The sequence below is a fragment of the Ranitomeya imitator genome, chromosome 7, assembly GCF_032444005.1.
Source record: "Ranitomeya imitator isolate aRanImi1 chromosome 7, aRanImi1.pri, whole genome shotgun sequence".
NCBI lineage: Eukaryota > Metazoa > Chordata > Amphibia > Anura > Dendrobatidae > Ranitomeya > Ranitomeya imitator.
In genome coordinates this window covers 4,521,456-4,535,274 of record NC_091288.1, presented here as the reverse complement: position 1 = coordinate 4,535,274, position 13,819 = coordinate 4,521,456, and the positions used below count along the sequence as shown (strand labels likewise).

Genomic DNA, 13,819 nt, shown 5'->3' with positions numbered 1-13,819 from the left:
TCTGAGCATAGTCCTGAACCTATGCAATGTGATAGGATTTTGACTAGAATAGAACGGCAGGAATTCAGACGTCAGAATAGGCTGTGTTTTTACTGTGGTGATTCGGCTCATGTTATCTCTGATTGCCCTAAGCGTACTAAGAGAGTCGCTAGGTCTGTTACCATTAGTACTATACAGCCTAAATTTCTCTTATCTGTGACCCTGATTTGCTCATTGTTGTCCTTTTCTGTCATGACATTTGTGGATTCAGGTGCTGCCCTGAACTTAATGGACTTAGAATTCGCCAGGCGCTGTGGTTTTTCCTTGCAGCCTTTGCAGAGCCCTATTCCTTTGAGGGGCATTGATGCTACACCCTTGGCCAAGGATAAACCTCAGTACTGGACACAGATGACTATGTACATGGCTCCTGCACATCAGGAAGATTGCCGTTTTCTGGTGTTGCATAACCTGCATGATGTTGTGTGTTGTGAATTCTGTGGCTGAATTCACTTCTGTGGTCACAAGTGGTATTGCAGTCTCTGGGCTTCCTCCCTTAGGTGTTTTGGTGAGCTCGTTGGCTGCCTTGCTATTTAGCTCCACCTGAGTCTGTCTTCCTTGCTCCTTGTCAATGTTCCAGTGTTGGATCTGAGCTACTGCATCTTTCCTTGGGCCTGCTGCTCTGCTAGATAAGTGCTTCTAGTTTGTTTTCTGTTTTTTCTGTCCAGCTTGCTATTAACTTTTGCTGGAAGCTCTGAGAAGCAAAGGGGTGCACCGCCGTGCTGTTAGTTCGGCACGGTGGGTCTTTTTGCCCCTTTGCGTGGTTTTCGTTTTAGGGTTTTTTGTAGACTGCATAGTTCTCTTTGCTATCCTCGCTCTGTCTAGAATATCGGGCCTCACTTTGCTGAATCTATTTCATTCCTACGTTTGTCTTTTCATCTTGCTAACAGTCATTATATGTGGGGGGCTGCCTATTCCTTTGGGGTACTTCTCTGAGGTAAGTCAGGCTTGTATTTCTATCTTCAGGCTAGTCAGCTCCTCAGGCAGTGCCGAGTTGCATAGGTAGTGATAGGCGCAATCCACTGCTGCTTATAGTTGTGTGAGGATAGATCAGGTACTGCAGTCTACAGAGATTCCACGTCTCAGAGCTCGTCCTATTGTTTTTGGTTATTGCCAGATCTCTGTATGTGCGCTGATTACTGCACGCTGTGTTGCCTGATTGCCAGCCATAACAGTTGTGCTCAGATTTCCATGGTTACAGGAACATAATCCGGTGCTGGATTGGAAAACTATGTCGGTGACTAGTTGGGGTTGTCGAGGAGTACATAGTGACGTTCCTTTGATGTCAATTTCCTCTTCCCCCTCTTCTGAGGTCCCTGAGTTTTTGTCGGATATCCAGGATGTATTTGATGAGCCCAAGTCCAGTTCCCTTCCTCCACATAAGGACTGTGATTGTGCTATTAACTTGATTCCTGGTTGTAAGTTCCCTAAGGGCCGACTTTTCAATCTGTCTGTGCCAGAGCATGCCGCCATGCGGAGCTATGTTAAGGAATCTTTGGAGAAAGGGCATATTCGGCCCTCTTCGTCACCATTGGGAGCGGGTTTCTTTTTTGTTGCTAAGAAGGATGGCTCCTTGAGACCCTGTATTATCGTCTTCTTAATAAGATCATGGTTAAATTCCAATACCCCTTGCCTCTGCTTACTGATTTGTTTGCTCAGATTAAGGGGGCTAGTTGGTTTACTAAGATTGACCTCCGATGGGCATATAATCTTGTTCGTATTAAACGGTGACGAATGGAAAACTGCATTTAATACGCCCGAAGGCCATTTTGAATACCTTGTGATGCCATTTGGGCTCTCTAATGCTCCATCTGTGTTCCAGTCATTCATGCATGATATTTTCCGCAATTATCTTGATAAATTCATGGTCGTATACTTGGATGATATTTTGATTTTTTCCAATGATTTGGAGTCTCATGTGAAGCAGGTCAGGATGGTGTTCCAGATCCTTCGTGATAATGCTTTATTTGTGAAGGGGTCTAAGTGCCTATTCAGAGTTCAGAAGGTCTCTTTTTTGGGTATTATTTTTTCTCCCTCGTCTATAGAAATGGATCCTGTTAAGGTCCAAGCTATTCATGACTGGATCCAACCAACATCTGTGAAGGGACTTCAAAAATTTTTGGGCTTTGCTAACTTCTATCGCCGTTTCATTGCCAACTTTTCCAGTGTGGTTAAGCCTCTTACTGATTTGACAAAGAAAGGCGCTGATTTGACGAATTGGTCCTCTGCGGCTGTTGAGGCCTTTCAGGAGCTTAAACGCCGATTTACTTCTGCCCTGTGTTGCGTCAACCGAATGTTTCTCTTCCTTTTCAGGTTGAGGTTGACGCTTCTGAGATTGGGGCAGGGGCCGTTTTGTCTCAGAGTGAGTCTGATGGTTCTTTGATGAAACTGTGTGCTTTTTTTCCAGAAAGTTTTCGCCTGCGGAACCCAATTATGATGTCGGCAATCGGGAGTTGTTGGCTATGAAGTGGGCGTTTGAGGAGTGGCGACATTGGCTTGAGGGAGCTAAACACCGTGTTGTGGTCCTGACCGATCATAAGAATCTGATTTACCTCGAGTCGGCCAAGCGGCTGAATCCTAGACAGGCTCGATGGTCCCTGTTTTTCTCCCGTTTTGATTTTGTGGTCTCGTATCTTCCGGGATCTAAGAATGTTAAGGCTGATGCCCTCTCTAGGAGTTTTTCGCCTGATTCTCCTGGAGTCCTGGAGCCGGTTGGCATTCTTAAGGAGGGGGTGATTCTTTCTGCTATCTCCCCTGATTTGCGGCGGGTGCTTCAGGAATTTCAGGCTGATAGGCCTGACCGCTGTCCAGTGGGGAAGCTGTTTGTTCCTGATAGATGGACAAGTAAGGTAATTTCTGAGGTTCATTGTTCAGTGTTGGCTGGTCATCCTGGGATTTTTGGTACCAGAGATTTGGTTGCTAGGCCCTTTTGGTGGCCTTCCTTGTCGTGCGATGTCCGTGCTTTTGTGCAGTCCTGTGGGACTTGCGCCCGGGCCAAGCCTTGCTGTTCCCGCGCTAGTGGGTTGCTTTTGCCTTTGCCGGTCCCTGAGAGGCCCTGGACGCATATTTCCATGGATTTTATTTCGGATCTTCCTGTTTCCCAGAAGATGTCTGTTATCTGGGTTGTTTGTGACCGGTTCTCTAAAATGGTCCATCTGGTACCTTTGCCTAAGTTGCCTTCCTCCTCAGATCTGGTTCCATTGTTTTTTCAGCATGTGGTTCGTTTGCATGGCATTCCGGAGAATATTGTGTCTCACAGAGGTTCTCAGTTTGTCTCTAGATTTTGGCGGGCCTTTTGTGCTAGGATGGACATTGATTTATCTTTTTCTTCGGCGTTTCATCCTCAGACTAATGGCCAAACTGAACTAATCAGAGCTTGGAGACCTATTTGAGATGCTTTGTGTCTGCTGATCAGGATGATTGGGTGTCTTTCTTGCCGTTGGCCGAGTTTGCCCTTAATAATCGGGCTAGTTCGGCTACTTTGGTTTCGCCTTTCTTTTGTAATTTTGGTTTTCATCCTCGTTTTTCTTCTGGGCAGGTTGAACCTTCTGATTGTCCTGGTGTTAATTCTGTGGTGGACAGGCTGCAGCAGATTTGGACTCATGTGGTGGACAATTTGACGTCTCAGGAAAGGGCTCAATGTTTTGCTAACCGCCGTCGGCGTGTTGGTCCCCGGCTTCGTGTGGGGGATTTGGTTTGGTTGTCTTCTCGTCATGTTCCTATGAAGGTTTCTTCTCCTAAGTTTAAGCCTCGGTTTATTGGTCCTTATAAAATTTCTGAAATTATTAATCCGGTGTCTTTTTGTTTGGCTCTTCCTGCCTCTTTTGCCATTCATGATGTTTTCCATAGATCTTTGTTGCGGAGATATGTGGTGCCCGTTGTTCCCTCGGTTGACCCTCCTGCCCCGGTGTTGGTTGAGGGAGAGTTGGAATATGAGGTTGAGAAGATTTTGGATTCTCGTTTTTCGAGGCGGAGGCTTCAGTATCTTGTCAAGTGGAAGGGTTATGGCCAGGAGGATAATTCTTGGGTTGTTTCCTCCGATGTCCATGCTACCGATTTGGTTCGTGCTTTTCACTTGGCTCGTCCTGATCGGCCTGGGGGCTCTGGTGAGGGTTCGGTGACCCCTCAAGGAAGGGGGGTACTGTTGTGAGTTCTGCTCTTGGGCTCCCTCTTGTGGTTTCTAGTGGTATGGCTGCTCCTTGGAGTTAGTGGTCATCAGCTGCCTCCACTTATCGTCCGCTATTTAGGTCTGGCTCTTTCTTCAGCCTGTGCCTCTTGTCAATGTTTCCTGGCTGGATTCACATCTCTGCTTGGATTCTCCTGGTTTCCTGACCAGTTCTGCAAAGATAAGTTCTGGCTTTGCTCATTTCAGTCCACATGTTTTGGACTTATTGTTCTGTGCATTCTATATTTGTCCAGCTTGTCAGTATGGATTTTTTCTGTTAGCTGGAAGCTCTGGGAAGCAGATTTACCCTCCACACCTTTAGTCAGGTGTGGAGATTTTGTAAACTCTGTGTGGATTGTTTTGTAGTTTTTATACTGACCGCACAGTATCCTTTCCTGTCCTATCTATCAAGCTAGACTGGCCTCCTATGCTAAAATCTGATTTCATTTCTGCGTATGTGATTTTCCCCTCCTCTCACCGTCAATATTTGTGGTGGGCTATCTTTCCTTTGGGGATTTTCTCTGAGGCAAGATAGGTTTCCTGTTTCCATCTTTAGGGGAAGTTAGATCTTAGGCTGTGCCGAGGGGTCTAGGGAGCGTCAGGTACCCCCCACGGCTATTTTTAGTTGCGCTGCTAGGTTCAGGGTTTGCGGTCAGTACAGATACCACCTCCTTCAGAGCTTGTCTCATGTTGTTCCTAAACCACCAGATCATAACACCGACCCCAGAGCCACCAGGAGAGTGGCAAAACCCGACCCCGGAGCCACCAGGAGAGCGGCAAAACCCGACGCCGGAGCCACCAGGAGAGCGGCAAAACCCGACGCCGGAGCCACCAGGAGAGCAACGAAACAACCCCAGAGCCACCAGGAGAGCAACAAAACCCAACCCCAGACCCACCAGGAGAGCAACAAAACCCAACCCCAGAGCCACCAGGACAGCAACAAAACCCGACCCCAGAGCCACCAGGAGAGCAACGAAACCCGACCCCCAAAGACACCAGGAGAGCAACAAAACCCGGCCCCAGAGCCACCAGGAGAGCAACGAGACCCGGCCAAAGAGCCACCAGGAGAGCAACGAGACCCGGCCCCGGAGCCACCAGGAGAGCAGTAAAACCCGGGGCCACCAGGAGAGCGACAAAACCCGGCTCCGGAGCCACCAGGAGAGCGACGAAACCCAACTCCAGAGCCACCAGGAGAGCAACGAAACCCGGAGCCACCAGGAGATCAACGAAACCTGGCCCTGGAGCCACCAGGAGAGCAGTGAAACCCGACCCTGGAGCCACCAGGAGAGCAGTGAAACCCGGCCCTGGAGCCACCAGGAGAGCGGCAAACCCGACCCCGGAGCCACCAGGAGAGCAACGAAACCTGACCCCAGAGCCACCAGGAGAGCAACGAAACCCAGCCCTGGAGCCACCAGGAGAGCGGCAAAACCCGACCTCGAAGCCACGAGGAGAGAGCCTTGAAACTCGGCCCCGGAGCCACCAGGAGAGCGATGAAACTCAGCCCCGGAGCCACCCGGAGAGCAACAAAACGGCTCTGGAGCCACCAGGAGAGAAGTGAAACTCCACCCAAGAGCCACCAGGAGAGCGGCAAAACCCGGCCCCGGAGCCACCAGGAGAGCAACGAAACCCGACCCCGGAGTTACCAGGAGAGCAACGAAACCCAGCCCCGGAGCCACCAGGAGAGCAGTGAAACCCAGCCCTGGAGCCACCAGGAGAGCAGTGAAACCCGGAGCCACCAGGAGAGCGGCAAAACCCAGCCTTGGAGCCACCAGGAGAGAGCAACGAAACTCGGCTCCGGAGCCACCAGGAGAGCAACGAAACTCGGCCCCGGAGCCACCAGGAGAGCAACGAAACTCGGCCCTGGAGCCACCAGGAGAGCGGCAAAACCCGACCCTGGAGCCACAAGAGCGGACAACTCTGGAGCCACTAGGAGAGCGGCAAAACCCGACCCACGGAGCCACCAGGAGAGCGGCAAAACCCGGCCCCGGAGCCACAAGAGCGGACAACTCTGGAGCCACTAGGAGAGCGGCGAAACCCGACCCCGGAGCCACCAGAAGAGCGGGGAAACCCGATCCCAGAGCCACCAGGAGAGCTGAAAACCCGACCCCGGAACCACAAGAGCGACCAACTCTGGAGCTACCGGGACAGCTGGGAATCCCGACCCCGGAGCAACCAGGAGAGCAACGAAACTTAGCCCCAGAGCCACCAGGAGAGCGGCAAAACCCGACCCCTGAGCCACCAGGAGAGTGGCAAAACCCAATCCCAGAGCCACCAGGAGAGCTGAGAAACCTGACCCCAGAGCCACCAGGAGAGCTGAGAAACCTGACCCCGGAGCCACCAGGAGAGCTGAGAAACCCGACCCCGGAACCACAAGAGCGACCAACTCTGGAGCTACCGGGACAGCTGGGAACCTGACCCCGGAGCAACCAGGAGAGCAACGAAACCTAGCCCCAGAGCCTCCAGGAGATCGGCAAAACCCGACCCCTGAGCCACCAGGAGAGTGGCAAAACCCAATCCCAGAGCCACCAGGAGAGCTGAGAAACCTGACCCCGGAGCCACCAGGAGAGCAGCAAAACCCGACCTCCGGAGCCACCAGGAGAGTGGCAAAACACGATCCCCGGAGCCACCAGGAGAGCGGCGAAACCCGACCCCAGAGCCACCAGGCGAGCAACGAAACCTGACCCCGGAGCCACCAGGCGAGCAATGAAACCTGACCCCGGAGCCACCAGGCGAGCAACAAAACCCAACCCACGGAGCCACAGGAGAGCAGTGAAACCCAGCCCCAGAGCCACCAGGAGAGCGGCAAAACCCGACCCACGGAGCCACCAAGAGAGCAGCGGAACCCGACCCCAGAGCCACAAGAGTGGCCAACTCTGGAGCCACCGGGAGAGCGGCAAAACCTGACCCTAGAGCCACCAGGAGAGCTGAGAAACCCGACTCTGGAGCCACCAGGAGAGCGTCGAAACCCGATCCCAGAGCCACCAGGAGAGTTGAGGAACCCTACCCCGGAGCCACAAGAGCGACCAACTCGAGCCACCAGGACAGCTGGGAATCCCGACCCCCGGAGCCACCAGGAGAGTGGCAAAACCCGACCCCCGGAGCCACCAGGAGAGCAGCAAAACCCAACCCACGGAGCCACCAGGAGAGTGGCAAAACCTGATTCCTGGAGCCACCAGGAGAGCGGCAAAACTCGACCCCGGAGCCACCAGGAGAGCGGCGAAACGCAACCCCAGAGCCATAAGCTGCCAACTCGAGCCGCCAGGAGAGCTGGGAAACCCGACCCTGGAGCCACCAGGAGAGCTGCAAAACCCGACCTCAGAGTCACAAAAGCGGCCAACTCGAGCCACCAGGACAGCTGGGAATCCCGACCCCGGAGCCATCTGGAGAGCGACGAAACCCGACCCCCGGAGCCACCAGGAGAGCAGCAAAACTCGACCCCCGGAGCCACCAGGAGAGCAGCAAAACTCGACCCCCGGAGCCACCAGGAGAGCAGCAAAACCCGACCCCCGGAGCCACCAGGAGAGCAGCAAAACCCGACCCCTGGAGCCACCAGGAGAGCAGCAAAACCCAACCCCCGGAGCCACCAGGAGAGCGGCGAAACCCGACCCCGGAGCCACCAGGAGAGCGGCAAAACACAACCCCAGAGCCACAAGAGCTGCCAACTCGAGCCACCAGGAGAGCTGCGAAACCCGACCTCAGAGTCACAAAAGCGGCCAACTCTGGAGCCACCAGGACAGCTGGGAATCCCGACCCCGGAGCCATCTGGAGAGCGACGAAACCCAACCCCCGGAGCCACCAGGAGGGCAGCAAAACCCGACCCCCGGAGCCACCAGGAGAGCAGCAAAGCCCAACTCCCGGAGCCACCTGGAGAGCGGCGAAACCCGACCCCGGAGCCACCAGGAGAGCGGCGAAACACAACCCCAGAGCCACAAGAGCTGCCAACTCGAGCCACCAGGAGAGCTGCGAAACCCGACCTCAGTCACAAAAGCTGCCAACTCTGGAGCCACCAGGACAGCTGGGAATCCCGACCCCGGAGCCATCTGGAGAGCGGCGAAACACAACCCCAGAGCCACAAGAGCTGCCAACTCGAGCCACCAGAAGAGCGGCAAAACCCAACCCACGGAGCCACGAGGAGAGCAGCGAAACCAGACTCCGGAGGCACCAGAGCGGCTGACTCTGGAGCCACCAGGAGAGCAGTGAAACCCGACCCCAGAGCCACAAGAGTGGCCGACTCTGGAGCCACCAGAAGAGTGGCGAAACCCAGCTCCGGAGTCACCAGGAGAGCTGCAAAACCCGACTCTGGAGCCACCAGGAGGGCGGCGAACCACGGAGCCATTAACATTAACAGAAATAAACACGTGAAATAGATCCCACTGTCTGTAATGACTCTAGTCACGTGTGAGAGCGGACACGTGATGAATTAGTGACACCACGGAGTAAAGAATCTGTGACCATACGGAATAGCATTTGTGCAGTCTATTAATTTGTTCTGAGAAATAGTATCGCCTCCATCAGATCCTCCTCCATAGATGACCTCACATCTGACCTAATTATTTTTTTTTGTAAATTCTTTATTTATGAAGAACACAGAAACAGAGGCAAAAAACCTGACCTAATTATTTTAAAGGGAACCTATCACCTGAATTTGGCGGGACCGGTTTTCGGTCATATGGGCGGAGTTTTAGGGTGTTTGATTCACCCTTTCCTTACCCGCTGGCTGCATGCTGGTCACAATATTGGATTGAAGTTCATTCTATGTCCTCCGTAGTACACGCCTGCGCAAGGCAAGATTTTATTTTCTAATAGCAGTGTCTCCGTTTCATTGAAGCAGCAATGCCATCTGCGATTAAACCTCTTTGGGACAGGAAAAACAAGTTACTTTTTAGTCATTGTAAATGGGTGATAAAGCAATTCCTTCAATTCAGCCACCTGTGTCCATTGACCTTCATGTAGTGTTACCTGAGTGTCGGCCATATCTACAAGGAAGGGTTTCAGCTCAAGCAATCGCTCAATTATTAACTAGGTGCTGCCCCACCGAGTGGCTTGATCCACAATTGCCCCTTTTCCAGCATGTCTCTTCAAGATGGAATCAATTTTAGGGGTTCTGGCAGCAATAGCCAATTTCCTCACTTTGCTAATCAGAGTTCCAGCATGTCCCTCTTGCAGAATATCTCTTATTGCCAGCTGCAGCGTGGGCACAACACAGCGCATGTGATGAATAGGAAAGAGGTGTGAAGCAGCTTCAACAAGATCATCTAATTGTAAAGAATCATTTTGCTGTTCTTCTGTAGTAATATCTGTTTGTTCCCCTGTTATGGAAACAGGACTGTGGCCTTCCATCTCCAACATACTGAATGTGAAATGTTCTTCTAGCTGCTGTTCACCTTCACTATTCTCATTCAGCAGTTTAATTGTTCTTATGTTTGCAGCATTATCAGTTACAATAGCAACGATCTGTTCTTTTTAGATCATAATCATGCAGAACTTTTTCCACTAAGGTCTGGAGAAACTGGCTGCTGTGAAGACCTTTAGTATATTTTACTGCCAGCGTCTTAGTAACAATTTTTTGTTGTCTCAAACCTATTGAACGTTGCTAGCAAAATAGTTGACTCTGACGTGTACAGGCATCCATTTTAAGAAACACAAAGCGTCTCTTGAGAGTCTTTTAAGATCTTACTTTTGGTTAAGTGCTTCTTTAATCACTAATTTTCTAATATTTTCTCTTTCCAGAGAAACACCAAGTTTGTGAGCCATTTCTTCATTAAGAGCTATAAAAGCTGGTCGTGCAAATAATGATAATGATACACTGTCCTTCACAACAAGCTCGATGAGCTGTCTTTTAAACACATCTGCTGTCATTGTTACAGTAACTGTCACTTACAAAATATCTTGTAACTGACGTTTGAGATGCTCTTTCCTCCTCCTTTGCCTGGTGGGAGGTGCTGGCTTCTGGTTTCTTGGTGCTGCTGTGATCTTTGTTAATCACAGCTTTGTAAACTTTTGGGTGGCAGCATTGTAAATGCCTTTTTAGATTAATAATATTTATATAGTGCCAATATATTCTGCAGCGCTTTACAAATTATAGAGGGGACTTGTACAGACAATAGACATTACAGCATAACAAAAATCACAGTTCAAAATAGATACCAAGAGGAGTGAGAGCCCTGCTCACAAGCTTACAAACTATGAGGAAAAGGGGAGACGCAAGAGGTGGATGGTAACAATTGTTTTCGGACCAGCCATAGTGTAAGGATCGGGAGTTCATGTAAAGCTGGATGAACCGGTTATCAGCCAAAGTATGTAGCAGTACAGACACAGAGGCTTTTAACTGCATAAAGTGTATGAGAACATGATGTGAGGAACCCAATTATGGTTTAAATTTTTTGAATGGGCCACATGGGGATAGTCAAGTTAATGCGTTAAGGTGGAAGGCCAGTCTGAACAAATTAGTTTTTAGGGCAGGCTTAAAACTGGGGATTAATCATATTAACCTGGGTAGTCCATTCCAAAGAATTGGCGCAGCACGTGTGAAGTCTTGAAGACAGGAGTGGGAGGTTCTGATTATTGAGGATGCTAACCTGAGGTCATTAGAAGAACTGAGAGCATGGGTAGGGTGGTAGACTTGTGAAGGAACAAATTATGAAAGATTCTCCATTTTGTGCTTTGACTCCATTTTGTTGTTGGTTAAAGATAAATTCTGTTATTTACTTAGGTAGAAGGTTACAGCTGCTATGAAATAATTCTGTCCTGTTTCTCACGAAGATAACATTTTGTTATTCAGCTAGTCTATGGTTCATAATTGGTATAAAGACCTTGAGTATTCTAACTCAAGTGAGCCAGATAAGAGACTCGTGGGGGTATCACTATACAAGACTGAGGCATCTGTTAATATGTTTTTCTATGCCAAAAAGACATGACCATATCTGTAGTTCCCATTTTTCCTGTATCCTCATGGGTTAAGTTTTTCCTGTATTCTTATAGGTTAAGAACTGTGAACATGTTTTTATGCTGATTGGTTGAAGTATAATTTCTATGACTATGAAAAGTCAGACAATAAAACGGGGGCACAGAGATCTGCTCGATCCCCCACACAGAGGCACGAGTCTCCGTCTGGTCATTTTCAGTTGCCGGCAACGCCCTGTAGATTAATCTGGAAATCACTGAGTCAACCGTGAAGGATCACTTTAGATCCTCCCTCAACAGCTTGGCGCCCGAAAACGGGCCCCAACCAGGAACGCCTCTGCCCCCCGGAGGACAACCAGACAAAGGACCCTCGGAGCGGACACAGGCACTGGAAAATTGGGACTGATCATCCCCCACAACAACCACGGTAAGTTGGCAGTTATACTGTCCAGACTGACCGTTTGGTGTGGTTTTCCTGTGTTTGTTGCTGCAAAGAGGATCTGAGGATTGTCCCCGATGGTGGGTGATTTTTGGGTGGAATCATATAGAGGTGTAGTTCCGTTGGGAGCCCAGTGCTCGAACCATACCTCATAAGGGACGGACACCCCGGATTGACCAGTGATGTAATTCTCTTTATAGTCAAAATATCCTGAATTCCTGATCATTGTTAGAATCAGGCGCGGTGAGGTGATCGAAGATTGGGTAGGATACGTAACTCAGGAATATATAGAAGTATACAATATATATATATATATATATATATATATATATATATATATATATATATATATATATCCAGAGGTATTCGAAGGGAATGTCTAAGACGCCCTCCTCCTTTCACTGAGTACCGCGTTTTTGGGTTGTCCCAGTGGGGGACAGGTAAACCTAGTGGAATAGACTATATACGGCCGCTCTGGTACTATGCACGACAAAGTAAGGATATTTAGCTCTAAAGGAGAATCAGGTTTCCATGGAAGTAAGAGAAGACTTTGAATTTGTGTGTTGAATCTGATATTGTTAGCCCAAAGATGGAGAAAATATTCTCAATCATTGGTTTTTCTAAGGTGGTCTGGTTTTTTATATGAATTGTGTAATGAAGGTTTTGTAGAAATTAATTAAGTCTGAGAACTGCTGAATTCCGTCTCTGTGTGAAATTTGGGATGGGAGGGGTCAAACATCTGCGCTATTGCTTTCTTTTGTGTTGAGGAATGCTGTGATGTTCTTATCTGTTCTGTGTTTCTGGTATGGAGGGGGCGAGTCGCTGCGTCCTCTCTGAATTTTCTATCCTTTTGTAATAGGTACTGGAAGATCTGTGCTTTATTTAAAGCAATAGTACAATATTGTATTGAATTAGAAAGAAATATCGTATGTTCAAGTTGGAATTTGAAAGTGAAAGAATTGTGCCTATTTTACAGGAAACTTGTAAGTAATTGAAAGATTGGTAAAAGTTTCATCTGTTTCAAGTTGAATGGTTGATATATAGCAAATTAAGGATTAACAGAGAAAGTGAATTCGGATTTGTTTTTGTTATGTTGAAAAAGGGAAGTTGTCTATTACTATGACAAAAAACAAACAAACTGTGATGAGGGAACAGCCGCCATCTTGGAACAGGCATACTTACAGATTGGCGTGACTCCATTTTGTCTCCTGGCCTCAGGTCGGCAGCTAGGAGCACTCCTGGCCCCCACCTTTTCTATGAATAAAGTTCCTATTAGTATGCTAACGGGCTGAGCTCAGTGTAAACTGTAGACAGTATTTTAAAAGCTCGCTGAGGAAACCACGCCAGCAGGGGGGCTTGGAAATGCTTGGGGGCTTAATTAAAACACGCATGCCAAGTGGCCACTGGATACACATCTATTATGGCAGCCCAGCCAAACCGTCTCCAACATGGAATTGTGAATTATGGACGCATCGTCCGAGGTACAGGCTCATAAAAAATATTCTCCTTACCCTAAAGAAATTGTGCATCCAACAGTGTGACTCCCGTGACGGTGGAAGGTCTGAAACCCGAGATATAGGGATCAGCCTCCCACAGGGACCAAATGGGTCCAGGTTTGATCCCAGTACGACCGGCAGAACAAACCACAGGCGCTGGTACTGCCTGTGTGCTGATCCGATCATCGTGAGGGAAGTTATCCCATTTATTAGAAATTGGAATAAATCTTGCAGGGAGACAGAGGGGGTGGAGATTGCTAAGCCCACCCAGCTGCAGGCAGGGGGGCTCAGCCAGGTATTAGAAGAAGCTGAGGTCACTGGGAGGGTCTCACTCCACAGAAGAAGATCATGCTGATATCTTAAGGAACAGGGTATGCCAGCCAGAGGGGAGCAAGCACATGCTTTCTGGGGGCTGCCCGGCAACTAAGTTTTTGGACCTGCGGAATGCTATGCCCCCCGGCTTCCACAAGCGACCTTCAACCTGGTAAATTGACCTCCAGCTTTATACCTTTAAGCCTTGTATTATTGTTGTTATATTGTACTCTGACTGTAACTCTTCATATATTGTGATTGTATATTTCTTGTAATTATCTAGTGCGCCCTTAAGGCAATTAAATCATAAATTAATTTTGGGCTGATCCTTTTACTCTGATTGCGAATCTTAGAATACCCAGGGTGGGTAACAGGGCAGTCTCCCCGGCGGCCATTTGCTCTAGGTGCAGTTCCTTTACTGAACTGAGAGACAAAGGGGGCGCCGGAGAGCTGGACCTGTGTAGTGAC

The 13,819-nt window shown here is 49.3% G+C and overlaps 1 protein-coding gene across 1 annotated transcript; it reads left to right on the top strand.

The window, feature by feature from the left end:
* Window positions 1-5,691: 5,691 nt before the first annotated feature.
* On the top strand, window positions 5,692-8,568 carry LOC138645764 (serine/arginine repetitive matrix protein 1-like). Its single transcript, XM_069735282.1, has 2 exons — window positions 5,692-6,138; window positions 6,931-8,568. Exons 1-2 carry the CDS (start codon window positions 5,692-5,694, stop codon window positions 8,566-8,568), a joined length of 2,085 nt encoding a protein of 694 aa, XP_069591383.1.
* The last annotated feature ends 5,251 nt before the right edge of the window (window positions 8,569-13,819 follow it).

What these genes read in the sequence shown, in the direction of transcription:
- LOC138645764 (XM_069735282.1), top strand. Translation starts at nt 5,692, where the DNA reads ATGAAACTCAGCCCCGGAGCCACCCGGAGAGCAACAAAACGGCTCTGG. An exon ending in CTGGAGCCACTAGGAGAGCG is followed by an intron (nt 6,139 to 6,930) that starts GCAAAACCCGAC and finishes CGGAGCCACCAG; the next exon opens with GCGAGCAACAAAACCCAACC.